Source organism: Colius striatus, chromosome 1 (genome assembly GCF_028858725.1).
Source record: "Colius striatus isolate bColStr4 chromosome 1, bColStr4.1.hap1, whole genome shotgun sequence".
Lineage (NCBI taxonomy): Eukaryota > Metazoa > Chordata > Aves > Coliiformes > Coliidae > Colius > Colius striatus.
Window position 1 is genome coordinate 58,183,558 of NC_084759.1, and position 21,171 is coordinate 58,204,728.

At 38.4% G+C, this 21,171-nt stretch overlaps 1 protein-coding gene across 1 annotated transcript in view; it reads right to left on the minus strand.

Annotated features, from left to right (window-relative positions):
* The window catches only part of NALF1 (NALCN channel auxiliary factor 1), a 457,665-nt gene extending 437,056 nt beyond the window's left edge, over positions 1–20,609 (minus strand). The window contains exon 1 of the mRNA XM_061988511.1: positions 19,791–20,609. Coding sequence (XP_061844495.1) covers positions 19,791–20,609 — 819 coding nt within the window. The remainder of the gene's footprint in view (positions 1–19,790) is intronic.
* Positions 20,610–21,171: the final 562 nt, after the last annotated feature.

Sequence of the window (21,171 nt, forward strand, 5' to 3'; positions counted from 1 at the left end):
AATCTTGAATGCTTTGCACAAGTCCAAGTAGATAACATCAGTTGTCCTCCCCTTAACCAGCAAAACTGTAATTCGAAGGCAGAAGGGTACCAAATTTCTCAGGCATAATTTGCCCTTAGTGAAGTCATGTTATCTGTCATCAGTCACCTCCTCATTTCACATGTGCATTACTATAGTTTACAGGAGGATCTACTGCATGATCTTTCTGGGCACAGAGCTGAGACTGACTGGCCTGTCATTATCTAGATCTTCCTTTGTTCCCTTTCTAGAAATAGGGATTATGTTTCTTCTTTTCCAGTCACTAGGAATTGACCAAACAGCTGTGAGTTCTCAAATACGATGGAAAGCAGCTTAGTCACGTCATCTGACAATTCCGTCAGGACCCATGGATGCATCTCGTCAGGTCTCATGGACTTGTGCATCTTCACGTTCATTAGATAATCTTGAACTTGATCTTCTGCTACAGTGGGCAGTTCTCCATTCTGCAACTTGGGCATCGTGGCTCGACCACTTGCTGGTGAAGACTGAGGAGGAATAGTCATTAAGTACCTCATCCTTCTCCATGTCCCATGTAACCAAGTCTCCCATTTCTTTCCAGAGAGAGTCCACTTTTTTTCCTAGTCTTCCTTTTATCACCATCTTATTTATGGAAGCTTTTCTTGCTGCCCTTGATGTCACTGGTCAGATTTAATTTTATAAGGACTTCAGCTTTCCTAACCTGATCCCTGGCTGCTCAGACAATTTCTCTGTATTCCTCCCAGGCTACCTGTCCTTTCTTCCACTCTCTGAGGCTTCATTTTTTGTGTTTGATATTGTCCAAGACCTCCTTGTTCATCCATGCAGCCCTCCTGGAATTTTTGCCTGACTTCTGCTTTAATCACCTATTTGTGACGTACGTAAAAAACCCCACCAAATCTCACAGAAAAAACCATCTTAATGCTACTATGCACTACTTTATTCTTTATCATGGTAGTTAAAAGATCTTAGAGAAGTATCCAGGATGACCACTGACAAACACCAATAATACTAAATATTTCATTTTTTGATCCATCTTAGCCATCTATATCAAAGAGTATATTGTGTCTTATCAGGTACACTGATCTGTCTGTGCACATTAAAAAGCACTTCTTCCCAGTTAATTTTTTTCACGTGACAGAAATTAGATCCTAATTTGTATCTTAAATCAGGATATGAGTCCTTAGTGTCTCTGAAAGTCAGGTCACTTCTCTTAATTTCCTTTGGACGCTGCTTCTTGAGAGTATCCTCCTAACTATTTCCTACTTGTATGCTTCTGAGACTAGAATAGAATAGAGGAAGACTATTTCAATTGCTGTAAAAGGTTCCAAGAGGGAAATGAGATGTACTCTGTACCCCCTGGGCATATTTTGATGTTTGCAATAGGCCCTTGTGTATGCTGGAAGACTCAGAAGAAGCTATTATTGAGGCAAAAGTTCCTCTGGGTCTTTTACTGCTAAAGTTTGAAACATTGTAACCTTTAATGGTTTAAAATATTCCCAATGTTCAGATGATGATTACTTCAAAAAAGCTAGCTGTTAAACTATTGCTCTGTCTAAAGCCTATAGCTAGGAGAATTTGAGTAGTTACTTCATACTTCTTGTAGCATAAGAGCACTTTGCTTGGAGGATGAGAGGTCTTATGCAGTAGCAGAGTAAGAGCATTTTGTATGAGGCAAAGGGCTATCTCAGATATATGTGACCAAAATTAATTCAAAAGACATGTCTGGATATCAAAATACTTTGATTTAAATCAACCCAACCAGATCCTTGAAAAAAGGAATATCCAGGTTACTTTTAGGAGTGCAACATGTAAGCTACATGTGGATTTGCCAGTCTATCTGACACAGCAATGGTCTTCAAGATCTGTAAACAGCAACTGGCACATCTTAATAAGAAAGTGGGATGTCTAAATGAGCATATATGGAGTAACTAGGTATAAAAAAATACAGACAAGAGAGATTATGATTATCCTCCCAAGAAGTTAAAGGAGAAAGTGGACAAGATAAGAATATAGAAGGAAAAACAAATTACTTTTTACATTGCTTTTGTCTCAGAGAGCACTGAGGAGATATTAGCCTCCTCAAGTAGAGATAAAGAGCTTTTGATGATTCGGATATAAGAGGAACGGCTGGAACAAATCAATAAATAAAAGATCAGTGTATACCAAGGATGGGATGCTGTTTATTCAAGAGTTCCAAAGCAATTTAAGACTCACCAAAAATATTCCATGATTATACAGTTTCTCATTGAAATTGGTTGGTATACTGAACCATGCAGGACAGCAGCTATCTTCCTGTAACTACTGACAAAAAACAAGAAAGAATTTAAACAGCTCCAAACATGTATTACTGTAATGATAAACACAGTAACTGAGGTTCCAATTAAAAATAAAAGCATTAAATATCTGGATTTAAGTTAGAAGCCTTAATGCCTCATCTCTTTAAGCAATTAAAATTCTTTTGGCATGTTAATAAACAGCAGATAAGAGAGAACTCACTGATACAAGTTTTCAGACTTCCAAAGAACCTTTGAGAATACTTTCCACAAAAGGTAATTAGAGAAACAAAGTGCTCACAGTGTGAGAAGTAAAGCATTGCCATTGATTAGAAATGAACTACAGAAAGCAGAATACAAAAGCAAAAGACATTTATTAGTGGTCACTGCTCCATGTGGCTAAAGGTTAACAGCAGGGTGCCTCCAGCTTCTTCACTAGGGATGAGAGTGTTTAATCTATTTATTACTCACATGCAAGTGGGATTAACAATAAAATGGAAATGTTTACATGTGACACAGCAAGTCTTAGATTACTCAAGGCCAAAGTAAGCCAAGGGTTGTTTAAAACAACTCAGTGAAAGGAGACACAATGGCAGATGGAATCCAGCACTGCCAAACCTAATAAATGCACACTGGAAAGAACCATATGAAATACTTCATCTAGAATTAAAAACACAGTGTGACCACTAAAGTGGTAGGAAATCCCTCTTGATATGCACAGATCAATGAAAGCGCTCCTCTGGGACCAACCCCAATCTAAAATAAAGACATTATTGAGAAAGAGATGAAAAGGAGAGATTACTGGTATAGGGATTACAAAAGTCAAAATTTATTTATTTATTTATTTATTTATTTATTTGTGCACTTCTAAAGGAAGAGGATAAAACATAATGAATAAATCAAGCTAAATTATGAATAAAGTAAATTATATTATTACTATCTGTCTTCAAAAGATGAAAAATTCAGCAAAACTAAAAAATGTATATTTAAAACAGATAAATATTTTTTGCTTTTCATTTAAATCAAACAGATGGAACTCCATACTTCATGCTACCAAGCCCAAAGGTAACACTATTTTAATGAAGGACTTTGAGTTTTCTATAAATGTATGCATAAAAGCCCTTCCACTGTTCTGTACAGCAAGCCAGACTCAAACTAACACAAGTCATAAACGGAAAGTCAAGCTACCTCTGCAGTTACTCTCTTGTTTTGTGGACACAGAGCTAATTCTTATCCCAATTTCTGTATACTACAAACTACACTTTCAGTTGGAGGTCCACTCTCATGGATACTTACCTTTCATTTCCCCTTTCAGAAAATTGTCCTTCTCAGTACAGCGTACTGTTGTATCAAGCATCCACAGTCAAACATATCAGGAGAGGTTAGTTTAGTAAGGAGCTTCAGAAGTGGAAAAAAAGAAAAGGCTACGTAACAGTGAACAATAAAGGGACAAGAATAGCTATATTCTAAAAGATATTTAAATTGGCACCGTTACCACTGGTGGGCATGAATTTAAAATGTTGTATTTATCACCATCCTGGCTGCACCATAGTAAAGCAATGTCCCTTTAGAGTGGCAAATAGTAATGTGAAACTGTGGCTGAGAAACTGCTAACAGCAAAAGCTTAATGTACAAGGACTTGTTACACATATCCTTTTTGCCAGGAATTATAGGTAAAAGCCTACATTGTCATCTGTCACAACTGTAGAGAAACTCTTGTGTTACAGCAGATGCACAGATGTTCTTCCCATTTATGTGTACAACACACTAATAAAATCTTTCTCTGTCACACAAGGAACTGCACTTAAATGCTGTGATCAGTCAGTAGCCATTAATACAGCACAGAAATTGTATGTGCAAGGGGCATGTAAACAGTAAATTGCTCCACTAGAGCTCTAGAAGAACTATTTTTCCTCCCAGTACATTCAAAATTAAGATTTTTTTATGGTTTTTATTACTAGTTTGGCTATACCACATTAATATAACTTACATAAATATAATCTTCTACTTCTAACCTAGTTTTCACTTTCATCCAACAACTTTCCACTACATATCAGAAAAAAAAATCCTATAGGACCTATACAAAAAAAAATCAGAACTATAGGAATAGAAATCCTATCTTAATTATTACAAAGAATCAACAGCACTAAAATGTAAAACACTACAAGAATCAAATTTAGATTAAATTTTAATGGCTTTGGAATACATTTAGAGAAAATAGGGATTTTGAATGCCATCCTAAGTGTCTTTGAAAGTGAAATTTATCTCGAATAATAGGATACATCTTCATTATCTAGAAAAGTATATAAAAAAATATTTTATTGAATCATAAGCATGAAAATGTGCTACTGTTTCATACAAATTAAAAAGAAACTTTGGAAACTAACAAAATATTTTCTGTCGGGTATAGTATGCATTTTACATCTCAAGCTTATTTCCAGGGAAAGAACATGACATCAAGCAGATCACTGAGCAGCATAGTATGTTCCTACATCCTGCATACCAAAAATACACTCTCTTAAGTCTTCTGACTCCTCAGCATTGTACTCCTCAGCATTGTCTCCTTCAGGCTTCAGGGTAAAGCAACGTGAGATACATCTAATTGAAGCCTTATACAAACACCTTGTCCTATCTACTCTTAGGATGACCTAAGTTAAACATCTGCAATTTTGGCTACTTGCCACTCTTGACTGTATTTTCTGCTGGCAGGACAATGTCCTATCCCCTCTGGTTGGTCTCCCTTGCAGTTCCAGGTCAGTTCAGTAGCATCTGGTGGTGAAGTAAGTGCTGAGCACCTGCAGGTCTCCCCATCAAGTTTCAATCAATCACACACATTGATACTATTTCAGCAAATTATTTCTTTATCCATTTTTGCTAGGCCTAGCAAATCAGTTTTTGTGCCCTTTTTTAGTCCCACTGTGTATTTGAGTTGAGGAAATGGTAAAAAAGCTTCCTGGTGGTTACCAAAAGATAAAAACACTAAGCCCCACAGATCTTCAAGAACTTTGTTATTATTGGAACAGGGCTGATCATGACCTCTAGAAGAACTATTTTTCTTCCCAGAACTGCAGTAAACTTACTTAAAAAACATTCAGTACATGGCATGAATTCTCAAGGTTCAAAAGCAATGATGACCTGTAATTACTAGTACTGCAATAAAAATGCCTAAATAATAAAAAATTGGAAAGGTGGTAGTTTCCCATACTAATGACAAATAATCTATCAGCAAGGTAATATTCTTCTAGTGTTATATTTTCTAAAGAACTACACAGTACTTTTTTGATCTTTCAAAGAAAAGAAGCTTTACTTGCTGAAGAAATATAATACAAATCCATACCACAGATACACACCTCAGAAAATGAAGCCTTCATAATTATATAGAAAATGAAATAACATAAAATGCAAAATAGTTACTTCTGTTTTCCTGTATATCTGATTGTTGCTACAGTAGTTACCTAAAATTTACACAGAACATTGCTCTATAATATTTTTTCTTCTTTTAGCAGGAAAAAAAAAAAATAAGATGTAAGATAAGCAGGGCAGCGTCTGACGAAGGAAAGTCAAATTTGTTCCATTGCTGCGGACTTCTCCACCCCCCCCCCCCCCCGCAATTTCTCATTTTCATGATCGCTTAGATATTTTTGAATTGTTCTGAAATCAAAAAGTCATGTTGCCATAAGGAGGCACTGAGATTTTTGTTCTGCCTTATGTGCATGTGCCAGGAAGGTGTCGTGAATTCCACAGTGAGGACAGAAGCAGCCCAGAGAGCCTGACATGCAGAAGAGCTGCAGTGGTTCTGCTGCACAGAGACTTGGCATCTGTGGGAAAAGCATAGAGTAAAAATCTGCACCATGCTGTGCATCACCTCCATGCCAGTAAGAAATGGAGGGGAAAAAAGCTTAAAAAGAAAGGAAAATAGATGGTTACTAACACCATGACTATATAGAGTTAGGTATACTCAATCATTTCAGAACTCCAGCTCAGGCTCTTGAGCCTGAAAAAATGTTGAAATACTTTGAGTTCCAGGCTCTTTATCTATGGCTTTGTTACTCTTAACAAGAGGTGTGGCTCCGTAGAAGGTTGCTGTGGACCGAAACAGTACTGAGGGCCTGGCATCCACATTGCATGTGTTTCATCAGCTTTATTTCAGACTAACCTTAGCCCTACAGACTGCATGTCCCTGAGCACCTGCAACTAATTATATGTGCTTCTGGGGCAGTTCTTTGCCTTAACTTTCAGCAGGAAGCAATCCAGTTTGTGTGCTCCCAAATTGCTCTGTGACATGAATCAAGACACAGGATGGGCCGCAGTGGGAGTGGGAGACTTGTTTCAAAAGCACACCTCTGAGCTGAACTAAAATGCTAATCCAGACACAGCCTCAGGGCTGCTGCCTGTACACAGTTCAAGTACTTGAGATTTGTGAGCTGCCTGCCCAAGTGTGTGCAGACTCCGTAAGAAATAAATAGTTGCCTTTTAACTCTATTAAGATATAAAGTGAAGAAATTAATATGAAGCAGGACCAACCTTTTGAACCTTAGGATGCACGGCATGTTAAGGAGGCCGTGTATCGCTGAATTACTGTAGTAATTACACGAGTTCCCAAATAGTACTATTGCTTGTAGGAAACACCAAAATACTTTCAGATCTTTTGCTTCTCTTTTGACCATAACATCAAATAATTTGAAATATTTCTTTATTCATATATACTTTAAGTTCTGGTACACAGGACCACACATTTACAGTAACCCAAAAAAGCTTATTGATACCCACAGATCTCTTATTCCTCCCTGTGAGCCTACTAATCTCCCCTGCCAGTCATGATTTTGGTAAAATTTTGAGATATAAGTATTTCATGCAAACTGCAAAACATATCATCTCCTCCTCTTGCACATCTAAACAACCATAAAAGGAGAAAAAGACCTTTCCCATCCCAAATATCAGTTTCTTCAAAACAGGCCTATATTAAAAAAATGGGAGAAGAAAAATCATGCTATAAAAGTTTATATTCATGCCAAATGAATGAACAGAGGAATGTTTCTCCAGTAAAAAAAAAAAAAAAAAAAAAGAAATTAAAAAATAGTTTAAATAAATATTTGGGAAGTTATTGGAAGTCATATTTGTATTGCACAAGATATCATAATTCTGCTCTTAAAAATAATTCAGAAAAAAGCTAAAACCCAGATCACAGAACAGTAACAAAAACCTCACCTCCCAGATAAATACAGCAATCAAGAGATCCTAGACTTAAAAACACCTATATTAAAAAAAAATAAAAAAATCCCTTGTTATATAATTTGGAAATAAGGAAGGAGAAACGAAAATAATCTAAAATATCCCATTTAAGAAAACAGAACATTTATGGCAACTTCATCCACAGTCTATTAACATCAAGCAGTAGCGACACATAGAGTTTCAAGTGGTTTTGTTCCAATCACTGAAACAAATTGCAGTCTAAACATATGGAGTGCACATATCCTCTACAAAGGAGATGTGAAGTCCAATGTATAAGAAGATTACTGCACATCCAGGGTACCACATTGGCAATTGATGCTTATATATTCCATATTTAATGTGGGGACTTTCTGAAGTCTTGATGAAAGAAAGAAAATATCTAAAGTAATTTACATTTCCAGATTAAGTCAGAAAACAAACTTTTACAGAATCACAGAATCTCAAGGGCCGGAAGGGACCTCGAGAGATCTTCTAGTCCAATCTCACTTCCAGAGCAGGACCATCTAGAGTAGGTCACACAGGAACTCATCCAGGTGGGTTTTGAATGTCCCCAGAGGAGGAGACTCCACAACCCATCTGGGCAGCCTGTTCCAGTGCTCCATCACCCTCACAGTGAAGAAATTCTTCCTTGTATTTCTTTGGAACCTCTTACATTCCAGCTTGTACCTGTTGTCCCTTGTCCTACCACTGGACATCACTGAGAACAACCTGGCTCCATCCTCCTGAAACCAGTGCTTTATGTACTTAAATGTATATATTATTGAGATCACCAATCAGTCTCCTCATCTCCAAGCAAAAGAGTCCCAGCTCCCTCAGTCTTTCATCGTAAGAGAGATACTCCGCTGCCTTCACCATCTTTGTGTCCCTGCGCTGAACTACCTCAGGCAGCTCCCTGTCCTTCTTGAACTGAGGGGCCTAGAAGTGGATACAATATTCCAGATGCGATCTCCTGAGGGCAGAGTAGAGGGGAAGGAGAACCTGCCTTGACCTACTAACCACAGACCTTCTAATACACCCCAGGATGCCACTGGCCTTCTTGGCCACGCGGGTACATTCAGTGACTGGAAAAAGGAAAAGACAATTTAGAAGCAATTGTTACATTTTCCTGTACTTCCTAAAGTACTTCTTAATTTTAAAAAATCCAGGACATTTCAAAGATTTTCACGGGACACTACTTCAGGACTGCCTTAGCCTCTCCAAGATGCTTGATCCTACTTCAGTGATCTACTTGTCACACTTCCTGTAAGACATATACATGTATCTATCTCACATATATATATATATATACATACGTTTGTGTAATACCTGTAATTTTTATTTAAGATGAGTCATTGCTAAAATTACTACTTTTTTATGAGTGTTGAAATGTACCACAGCAAATCATTCATTGTCTGATCAGTTCTTCAACTTACACTTCAATTTTACTTGTACCAGAATAAATCCAGTGTATTTACAGCAATCAAAGCAGCTTCTCTGGATTTAGACTGACAGTACTACTGATCAGCATCTCTCCTTTTAACACTGTTAGAAGACCTACTCTCAATTACAAATTAATTTTGTTTTTTCTTCAAGATTTTTTCCCCCTGGATAGCTGAGCAAGTTAAACTCATAATATTTCTCTACAGTGTGCCTGAAAAATCAATAGAAAAAAAAGAAGGGCATCAAGATCCATTACAATAACAAAGAAACGGGAAACAAACATTAATCTGACAACAGTAACAAATTAGTAGAATCAACCAAAGACAAGGAAGTAAGCATTTAAAGCATTCTGTATATTGCTTTTTGTAGCAAGGTTTGTAAAGTAAATCAGCCTGTCTGAGTAAAATCTGTTTAATTTCATATATTTGAGTTTTAAAGAATATCATGATCAAAAAAGTATTACATTTAAGTAAAGCCATTGATTTCAATGGAGTTGGTCCTGGTTTGTGTCACTGTCAATTCCTGATGAAAGAAAATTGCTCATCTTTACAAACGAAAATAAAACAGTATTTTAAATTCACATTTGTCATATAGAGATTGGCTTTTGGTACATTTACTCAGGTCACATCCTGGGAATCAATCTCAGCTGCTAAATTCTGAAAAGCTATTGTTACAATAATGACTTAATTTCATTAATCTAGTTAGGCTGAAAAAAAAAGTGTATTTATAAGATTCAACTGTAACATTTATAAGATTTAAATAGAGACAAAAGAAACCATAATACACTTCTAACTGAATTGGAATATGAAACAGCAAGCCTCATTTCCTGAACTCCAGTGATACACTATCTTGTTAGCTAAACTTAGCTTATAATAGAGGCCATTTCCCCAAAGACTGTTGTATCAAAAAACATTAAAAAAAAAACCAAAAAATCCCACCAAAATGAATTCTACTTTTAAGATAATTTGGTCAGTATTTCTATATTTCAATATATCGCTTGTTCAGAAACTTCTTCATAACACCACTTCAAGTTCTGTCAAGTTCTGTGTAGGAATATTTACAGGAAGACTTTAACTCCACGGCAGAATGGGAATTGAAATGAACATCTCTCATTTCTGAATGCATGAAGAATTTTAAAAGCTATCCCATGGTACCTTGGCTATTTTTTTGTTTTGCTTCCTTTTTTAAAATGCAGAACTTCTAGCTAGTGGAATCTAATCGCCATATATCCTCAGCCCTGGCCCTGCTCCAGCTGTGTAGCCGAAGGGACAGTGTCTCTGTGTTCCTGGCAGCACTTGCTGGAGTGTCCCAACGTGCAAGATGCCGGACATTTCCTTTTCTTCACCCTTTCTACAAAAAATTTTCTTTTTATCAAAACTTCCCAGTCTCACTTTAAAACACTGCATCACAATATGAACAGCTTGAACTTAGCATGAAAGGAAAAACATGAAAGGATGTTTCTCTACTTACAGGGGTATAAAATTTGCAGTAATCCAAAATAGATGCATTTGGAATAGTTAATAATAAAAAGGTCAATGAATTAAGCTCTGATGACAGGAATCTTTCTCCACTGATTGCTCTATTTGCCTGACTTGAAAATGGTTGGAATCAGTACAGACATAGCCTACTGGAAAACTACCAGAAATTTTCTTAAGGAAATTAATAACAAGAAGAATTCTAAACAGATATTAAGATAATACTTGTCTTGAAAATTTCCAGAAGTTTTAGTCTTTACCAAAGCACAGATTTCAGATTATTTGTAGCTGTTTTTAATAAAAGAGATTGTGACTGACACATGTAGCTTTATCTTTTTTATGTTACACATTGAAACTTAAAGATACAGTTTTCTCATATTTTAGAAATAATTGACTTTTAAAGAGAGATGTGCTATAACAAATTTCAGCACGAAGTGATCTGATTTTAAAAGTCAGTTATAAGTCTTTCAATATACAAGCATTTTTACTTGCAACTGTGAATAAATCAAATGTTCTTATTATCCTAAACCTATTCTATACAGTCTCAACAAATATCATATGACGGCAGTGTTAAGAGTACTCATGAGAAATATGCATGTATTTGTTCTAATGATATTTTTTATGTATTGTTTATTCCACAATAAAAAATGCTTTAAAAATGGCTTTTTTTTTTCCTAATTTTTGTTGTCCTTATACAAACTGGACTTTGTTTTTAATACAGTGTGTGCCTATATAACTATAAAAATTTGTCTCTGCAGAGATCATTTTAATGCCTTTGAAAACATAACTTTACTTCTAACAGCAATAAATATACCCCTCTAAATTATTTCGTTATACTAACAAACACATAGCTATATATCTTTTTTAATCATGAGCCTAATAAATCCACTCTTTTAGATTTAAAAACTCTTCACACTAGCAAAAGATTTTCTGTCTGGTATACTGTTCCTCATGAAGAATATATATAGAATATATAGAGAATATATACCAGATCTTTAAATGCAAATATTTATCTAAATGAATATATGATACAAAATTAGTCTTTCTGAGAAGAATCTGTGAGTATAACTCCTGAAACATAGAGAGTAAGTTAAGCAATGTAGAGCAGCAATCAGCAAATATCAAACTCTGGAAACTTTCTTCTAAAAGAAATAATAAAATGAGAAAAATACTTTTATAAATATCACAGACAATATACCTTTCTCTCTTGCCTTTAATAAGGAATGCCCTCTGGTTCTGGATTGACAGTATCTTAAAAGGTAATAAAGACACTGTGTCATGATGTTTTACAGAGATGAAATGTGTTGAAGGCCCAAGATACCATTTGTATAACGGTTCAGGCAAAATGAGGGCAACATCTAATCCAACATGCAGAGAAGCACTAAGAATTAAGTATGCATTTAAAAGGCATTATAGATATCATATTTGCTCCCTGGAAAGTATCACCTGAAAACTGCAATGTACTGCACATTCTAAAATAGGGGGGAAAAGTAAATAATTCTTTTTCTAATTTTAGAATGGATAAATTTGAAAATGTAATGACTTGACTAAAGAACTTGTCTAAATTGTAACACAAAAAAAAAATCATAAAAATGCTAGCATCATATCCCAAATGTGAAAATTTGGGCTTTTTATCAGTTGTAAACTCTCAGTTACAATTTCCCTCTAATTTTATTGATATCATATAAAACATCCACAATGACTCACAAACTGCTGTAGGATTTCAAAAAGAAAAGACCCAAGCATATTGTTTGTTGGCAACTTCAGAACATCTTTGCAATTTTTTTTAATCAGCAATTTATCTTCTAATGACAAAATCTCTGAATGATGTCTCAAAATCAGTCTGTATGAACATTCCCATTAGGATCTCCAAGGCACCTCAAAGGAACAAGGTATTCATGTAGAACTGCTTAATTTTTTCAGTTCAACATTTTTCATCACCATTTGTCCCAACTATTTGTCTGCTTCAGAGTCCTACTAGGTTCTGCCGTAAAGTCTTTAGGACAATTTTATTTCAAACACACCTTTTGAGACAGGGTGAGCAATTTGGATGAAATAGATGAGATGAAGAACATCAAGTGTTGATCAACTTCACTTCAAAGACGCTTACATCGTGCCCTGTTTCTTTGTCATTATGAACTGGGAGCTTAAGGATATAGCTCTTCAATGTGCATGTTCTAAAAGAGCAACCTATGACTTTCATATATCTTCCCTGCTTGCAAAGAGGGTGAAATCCCAAATCCAAAAATAAACCTGGTCTTTATTTTCTTAATGCATCTTCAAATTAATAAAATCTCTTTACAAGAGATTTCTCTCGTGTCTCACTGAATTCTTATTCATCTGATTGATGCCGTAAAGTAAATCAAACTATCACACGCTTTCACTTAGCAATGTTTGCTCTACAGTTCTGTCAAGAGAAAAGTACAGTGAAAAGTACAATATGGTTATTTTAGTAAAGTGGGATAAATGTCTAAGAATATGTGCTTTTTGAGTGGAAGAGACTGGGTAGGCTTGGGAGTTCCCAAGAAAACAAAACCCTGGGTAATGTATAGTTCTCACACATGTAAACCCAAAAGATCTCCACCCAAAATAACCTTACTTTCCTTGTAAAGAGAGAAGGGAGAAGAGAAATAATCTGTAACAGATTTACCTGCCAAAATGGCTATTAAGAAGACAACATACAATTGTTATTGTTTGATTTCTCAGTAGAAATAACAACTGGTATGTAAAAGCTCTTGGCCTCCTCTCTCTCAAAACAGTGATAAAAACATAGTTATATCATACATGCTTTTTTCTATTGTCATCTCTAAGAAGGAGAGTGCATAGCTCACACATTCTTCAGTGACAGAATATAGTTATCAGAGAAGTGAAAGAGGCTTTTGAATTCACTGGATTGGTGTGGGACAGAACCAATAGCAGAATTTTACAAAACTTCTCACAGTTAAATTTTACATATGAACACAATTTCATCCAAACTACTTTTTTACACCAAGATCGGTTTTTTAGACTTTAGGGGTCAACAGCACAGGTTTTTGTATCTGAGATGAAATGACAGTATGTACTCTTTAGAGAAAATAAACAGAAAATAGATACTTTTAGGGCAGAGTCCATCTGACCTATTTTACATGTCCACTTAATTGTTAACTGACTCAGACTCTAGAATACCTATACATCTCCACTGACCACAGACAGAGTCTGAGTTTTATATTTGATATGGATGTCCATATTGGATATCTACTTTTTTTGGTTGCTTGCTTTGTTGGTTGGTTTTGTCAGATTAACTATTAAATTTTTCTGTCCTCAGAGCTGTTATGAGTGATACTTATCAAAAAGGAATAAATATTCAGCTTCTAAGTTACTTTTTCCCTTTTAGGCAATTCACAGTTCTAAATACATTATGGAACTTAGTGCAAGACTGAAGTGATAAATTACTAAGTATAGACCAAATGATTTTTAGGCAGGATGATAGAACTGTAATTTGCATTTTGATTACTTTTCCTAGAAGAACACGAAATGAAGAAGCAAGACTGACGCATTCTCTGCAAGGTGCATGTGAAGTGTAGTGCTTAGTACAAAAAGAACCAGTGAAAAAGGTAAACTTGAGGGCAGAGCCATGAAGTGGTCAGCCACTCCTAAATCAGGAACAAAGCATCTATCAACACTATGAATAGGATGAATATCAGATGATCAACTAAATGCAAACTTTTTAAAAGTTGAGTGAACTCACTTCTGCAAAGAACAGCCTGGGAAATTTGCTCTTTTAGGAGCAAAGAGATCTGATCCTGATCCAATAAAGTATTCAAACAACCGAATGACTGAAAGTATGTGAATTTTCCTCCCTGAGTGCAGTGCCATTCATCAAGCTCAAAACAGGAGACTAAAGCAGATCGATGAATCAGGATTTTAGGCCAAAACACAAAGTCCGATAGTAGTCAGTGTTGCTCCTTACATTAATATGCCAGTGCATTACTACAAGAATAGTTATACTAAGTTCATCCACATATTTATCTTAAATTACTTTTGAAAATTAATTCAACTTCTACTTTTTTTAAATCAACTGAACAGGTAGCATGTATAAACTTTAATTTATATCTTCACAATGATTTTGCAGCTTTTCAAACAGTTTTTAATATACACACACTTAAGCCTGACGGCTTTTTAAATACAGCATATTATTCCTTTTTAAAAGAGCTTTAAAAAAAATATTTGATTTTCAACACATTCTGAGAAGACATCAGTTCAGTAATTCACGTTTATTGTTTCCTTATTTGTATTAGATACTGATCATCAGTGCAGACTTCTAAAGTTTTATTTGTAAGAGTTTCTTCTGATTAGCTTAGGTATCACTCTTGCATATAAAATAAATTGTGTGACTAAAATGTGTAATTGAAATGTCTAACTTCATGACAGATGCTGGTCTACGTGACCTTTTCTAACAGAAGGGTTCTTTTTATCACTTGAGCTTTTGGTTTCATATTTCTCATCTACTCTTTTCTGCCAGCTTAACTGAGAGTTTAAATCAAAACCTAATTAGACTACATATGCTGTTTAGGAAAAAGTTCTTGGAAAAGTCATGATTCATATAAGCTTCGATATTTCCAGATAAATGAGAACAAATGTGATTTTAATTGTTTTAAGTAACTTCCAATCATCCACTTACTCAGTTCAATGGAGTTCTTTGATTAAAAAAGGAAATTATCTAGTAACAGAAGCACCAGCTCTATATTCCTATCAACTCTACTATCTATGTTTAATGATGAAACCTCTTATTTATATGCATGTTTTTCAACTAAGCAGTATTACAACTCAGCTATTTTCTTACATATTTCTGATAGTGATATCATAGACCTCAAATCAGAAGTTGTTAAATGATACTTAATTCCAGAAAAAAAAAAAATCTGCATGTACATGTCAAGCACTTAAGATGTCAGCCAAAATTTACTTTTTTCCGACGTTGATATAAAAAGAGTTGGTATATTATTATTTTTGTGCTTCAATATTCTAGGAGGAAAATTATTTATTTGAATGTTATTTTAATTATAATGCACTTACCTGAATTATACATTTCAATATCTTAACTAGCACTAAAGAAGGCCACACTTTAAATACTCAGCTTTCACTGGGTTAAAGAAAAACGTATAAAAAAAAAAAATTATCTTTTCTTCAGACATTAGTAACTACATTAGTAACTACGTTTGCCAAGAAAGCCTTGGCCTCTGATACTTTTGACAAAGACATAAGTTACAACTCTCAAAAAAAAAAAAAAAGATAAAAAAATAAACCTTTAAATTTATATGTCCTACTTAGTTATTTGACCCAGAATTTTCTTTTATTCCACAGAGCGATTGCCTGCTGTCTTAAGAAATGGTTTATTTCCCCTGATAGAAAGCTGACAAGTCATTATGAGGAACTGTGTCTTCCAATGTATCTGTTAATTGTCTGAATACAGTACTGTGTCACACTGCATATAAAAATGGTGTTCTGGAAACTAAGAAAATATAGATGTTGCCAAGAACAATCACTGTAAATGTAACCACAACTTTATATGTGCAAATGCAAAATTTCACCATTTTTTTAAAAAACAACCACTAAATTAAATGTAAAACAGAAAGCCAGAACTGTAGATCCAGATTTTCAGTTACTCTGTTAATTCAGTGATTGAATAAAGCTACAACATGTTACCCTGTAATATGTAATACATTCAAATATTTCTCTTATATTTACTGTTTAGTCACTGCTAATATGTGATTATCATGAAAAGAAAAAAATATACAAAGACATCAGACTGAAGATATTTTTTAAGAAACATGTTGAAGATGGATTCATATTGAGACAACACTGATACCCAAACTTCTAAACAGCATACAAAGTCTACTGGCATCCTAATCCTATGAAACACATATGCATGTTGAGTGGTACTATATTAAAAAAACAGTGATTTTTTTCAAATGTTCTAAAGCTCTAAATTAGCACTTTCTACATAATTTTCAAAAATCCCAAAGAAACTCAATAAAAAGTTTAATAGTAAGACAACATTCTTTTCAAAAAAACGAGCGAGTGCACCTATATATTAAAACTGAAACCAAAGCTCCCCATGTAGAATAGCTAAATCTGAACTGATAACCTAAACAACTGCTGTCTGCAAACTTCTGCTATACAAAGCAATTTATTTAAAATATTCTTCAGACACCAGGAGATATATAGTGTAATATATTTTGAAACTAATGTTCATTTTCTTCTGGTTTCAGATGAAGGAATGAAAATATAAAGTCTGAGGTTTACACTGGGACATCAAAAATATTTTGATATGTACTATTTGTTAGAAACAATAGTACTTTCTGGAAAGGCTTAGTTTGCTGGATGGAGAAACCCTCATGAGTTTTACTCTTTACTGTGACACTGACTATGTCAAGGATGGGGGATGGTGGTGGGGAGAGCTGGGGAAGAGGGAAGCAATATGCAATTACAAGTTTTAGATTGTTATTCAGTGTAAATTTTATTGATTTTGTCATCAGCTATAATTGGTCAGCTAGATGAAAAAGCTCTCTTTCTGTGGATGAAGTAGCCTTCCCATAATACTAAAGATGTCTTAAATAGATTATTTAACAAGTTTTTCATTGTATTAAGCCAGTGTTTACATACATGATTATTGAGTAAAGTCAATATTTTTAGCATTTTGTTTAAAAGAAAATAAAAAGCAGCTCACTGCCTACGACAATCAAATGCTGTGTACCTAAAACACATAGATGTCAGCTCATTTTCTATTCTGACTCTTAAGATAAGAATTATCTAGATGTCCAGCACTCAAAAACTTAGTATTTTTTACACAAAAAAGCTGTTTCCCGATTGAGTTTTATAAACAAAATATGTACAAAACAGCAGTAAGTCCAGCAAAAATATTGCAATAGTCACAAAGTATTCACAAATTTCTCGCTTCACTTGTACACACTTCAGGGTAGACCACGTACAGGCACATTAACACACAGGGCTACCAGACCCCTGGACCTGCTGAACGCTTGGCTCTCAGCCCCCAGAAGGAATCAAAAGGCTCAAGAGAGAGTCAGCGGCACCAAGTCAAGGCTCAGGGCAGCGAAGGGAGCACCTTGTCCCCAGTGCGACCGCGGGTTGAGTGTACTACTGTACAGGACCTTGGACAGCAACCTCCCCGGCAGCGGCCGCCGGCCTGCCACCCGGCGTGGCACGGCGCGGCACGGCGCGGCGCGGTGCGGCTCAGCTCAGCCCGTCATTGTACGTCCCGGCATGGCCCAGCCCAATATGGGTCAACCCAGTCCGGCCCGGCCTAGCCCGGCCAGGCCCAGCATGGCGCCCAGTGCCTTTCTCCACCGCCCTGCCACCCCTGGGCTGTGCCACCCACGAGCTTTCCCGGAAAGTTGCACCCTTAGTTTGGGTTTTGTTTTTTTGTTTCTTCTGATGGATTACCCCTCTTTTTTTTTTAACACAGACTGGTTGGCCAAATTCTCAAAACATAGAGCAATAGCTTCTGGTTCTCAGAACAGAGCGTTGTATTTGTCTAGTTCATTTGTATGTTTCACACAGTCATTTTAATGTCAACAGCTTTCCCCCCATCATTAGACAAGCCTTTCTGCTTAATCTGTCTCTGAAGGGGAAATTATCCTACAGCATGCATTTGCTGTTCTGTTCATTTTCAACACCTTTTCCACCATGATACATTGTAGAATAACTGCACACTTTGTGATAAAGTTCTGTCAAAGTAAACTGTGAGACCAAAAAAATTCACTTTAAGCATGTAGTTGTTGATTGTTTGTCGTCAGCACAGAGCAGTAGGACAATTTCGAGTTAAAGAGTTACTGAAATGGCAAAAATGTCCTTACAGAAATGGACAGCTATTTACCTTTGGTATACTATTAATTATCCATTTACATTATCAGTAACTGAGTACATAACATATATATGAGTGTGTACACACACAGTTTAGAACCTAGAAACAGTAGAATGAAAACTACTGATGACAGTACTTTTGTCAGTTTTAACAAGAAAAAATAAATACAGTAACTTTCCGACTTTATCCAGTTATAGGCTGTTTCTGGCAAAGAAAGACACAAATTATACTGACTTACAGGTGAATGGGATTCATTAGGCATGGGCTACCATGAAATGATTTCAGAAGGCCCTGCTGAAGTTAGAGAGCAGAGAGACTGTTAGGCCTTCTGTTCCAGTGATTTGTATGCACTGTTGCGTTCCACTGCTAAAGCAGGATTTCATTCAAGTTGGTTAATGCAGTGCTACAGTAGTCAAGATAATCCAGTTCAGGGCAGAAAACATTCACCTGGCCCCTCTTTCAAAAAATACTCAGACAAATAGAGAAAAAAGCATGCAGTTAGTTTGTTTATGTGACAGGGACACCACTTTTTTCTGCCCTTTTCTGTCTTGAGAGCTAGGCCAACTAATCTTGTGCAGAAGCAGAGAGAAGACAACAACTATAAAGAGGCAAAGTTTGACCCTGTCTTCTAATAAAAGAAAAGGAAAGCTTCTGGGTCTCTCTGAGCTATCACTGATGGCACCAAAGAAAACCATACTGTCACCATCACTTTCCAACATCCATTATTGTCCTCCAGCTTTTCCTAGCCTCACAGATTTTGGCAAAGCGCCTGCAGACATGGTCCTTGTGTCCTGCAGACAGCACCTCGCTCTGCCGTCCCGCTCACCACCGCCGCCACCACCTGCAGTGGCCCCAAGGCCAAGAGCCCGACGGAACCCATACGGAGCCGCCGGGACGCGCCCCCCAGCCGCCGCGGGGGAACGAGATCCCCGTCCTCCGGGCACTGCGGCCACTCACCGCCCCGCCAGGCCCCGGCCCCGACCTCGACTCTCGTAGGCTTGGCCCCGGGCCTGTAGGCTCTGTCTCCGGCCCCGTCCCGCCGCGGAAGGCCGGCGGGCACGGTACCGCCGTCGGGTGGCCCCAGCCCCGGGCGTCGCTCCGGCCGCCGCTCATTGGCATGCAGCCCCCGTCGCTGCCTGCCGCCAAGCCGCATCCCAGCCCACTGGAAACCGGCTGCCGAGATGGAGCCAATCGCATATTCATGAGGAGGGGGAAATCCAGAGCTGCACTCACAGAGGGCTGAGGATTACTTCTTTTTTTTTTTTCTTTTTCTTTTTCCTCTTTCTTTTTCTCCGCAAGCTTCCCCTTCTTTCTGCCTCCCTTTTAGCAGTACCCAAACGGAGGCTCCCCGCCAATACCCGCCGCAGCTCCGACTGCACCCTAAAAACCACGGCCGCCGGCGCCAGGAGCAGAGACCGAAGCAGCCAAAACAAGGACCACGGCAGCCACAACAGACGAGGGAGGCACGCCAGCCCGCCAGCCAGAGACAGGAAATACAGCAGGGGCTCCTACCTTACAATCCTCAGGACACGATTTCACCGAGTACTCATCCGACTGTAAATATTTCTGGAGCATAACCTCAAACTCTTCGTATTTCTCCTGAGCGTGCTGGTCGTAGCGCTGGTAAGCCTGGACGCACTGGCTGCAGGAGCCTTCCCCCCTCAGCACCACATCCAGACTACAGTTCAAAGTGTCCGGATTGGACAACCCGGCGAACAACTCCCAAAGTGTGTAGGAATTACAAAAGGAAAGGTAAAAATCCGTCAGGTCCCAGCCGGGCGCCGGGCTCTGCCCCGCGCCCCGCGGCCGCCCCGGCCCCCCCTGCTGCCGGCACACCACCTCCGCGTCCCCCACGCTGAAGCACTGCCCGGACGAGGAGCTCGAGGGGGGGCACGTCTCCAGGGGCCGGGCGGTGGAGTTCCCCAGGAAAGCAGCCTTGCCGTGTCGGGGCTCGGTGCCGTTGGTGCGGCTGCCGCGGCTGCCACCGCCGCTGCTGCCGGGGGAGGGCGGGAGGGAGGGCGAGGGGGGGGCGAGGAGCCGGGGCGCGGGGGGCGCCGGCTCCCCCATTCCCGCCAGCAGCTCCGGCTCCGCGGGCTCCGGCTTCTCGGGCGGCGGCTGCTCCTTCTCTCCGGTACCGGTGAATTTGGCCTCGGCGCAGAACCACAAGTGATCAGAGAGCAAGACTGTGAAAAACAAGAGCGATGCCAGGGACAGTCGCCATTTCTGAGCCCTCTCTGAATCCGTGAAGGGTTTCTCGTTCTCCCGGGGTGCGAACCAGATTTTTAAGCCGTCATCGTACTGCCGACTGCACATCCAAGCACCCCTGGTCATATTTTGGGAACGCACAGCCCTGGCCGACTCCACCGTGAGGGCTCCTTTGCCAGTGTCACCACAATATGCATTGACTTAAAAGATTGGGGGGATTTTCTTGCCTGCCTTCCCTTCTCTCGCTCACTCGCTTGCTCCCTCTTCCACTCTCCCCTCTCTCTCTTTCTCTCCTTTCTTTCTTTCTTCCTTCCTTTCTTTCTTCTTTCTCTTTCTTCCTCTGAGATATTGTCGGGTTTCGTCGGTGGCTCTGCTTTGGTATCACCACACGAAGCAGCCCCAGTCCATCCAACGCGGAGTGCCGTGAAGAAGATAAGAGCAATAACGCAGAGAGAGGAGGAGGGAGAGGAGATGGTGGTGGTAGTGGTGATAGTTGGTGGTGGCGGGGCTGCGCGGCTGGTCCTTTCCCCCACTCACCCAGGCATGGTCAGATCGCAGCTCCCCATCTCCCTCCTGAGAAAAGCCCGCTGCCCCCGGACAGCTGCATGCCGCGTCCCCCGCTGCCGACAGACGGCTCCGGGAGGGCTCCTCGCCTCCTCTTTCTCCCTGCCGCCGCTGCTGCTCCTCT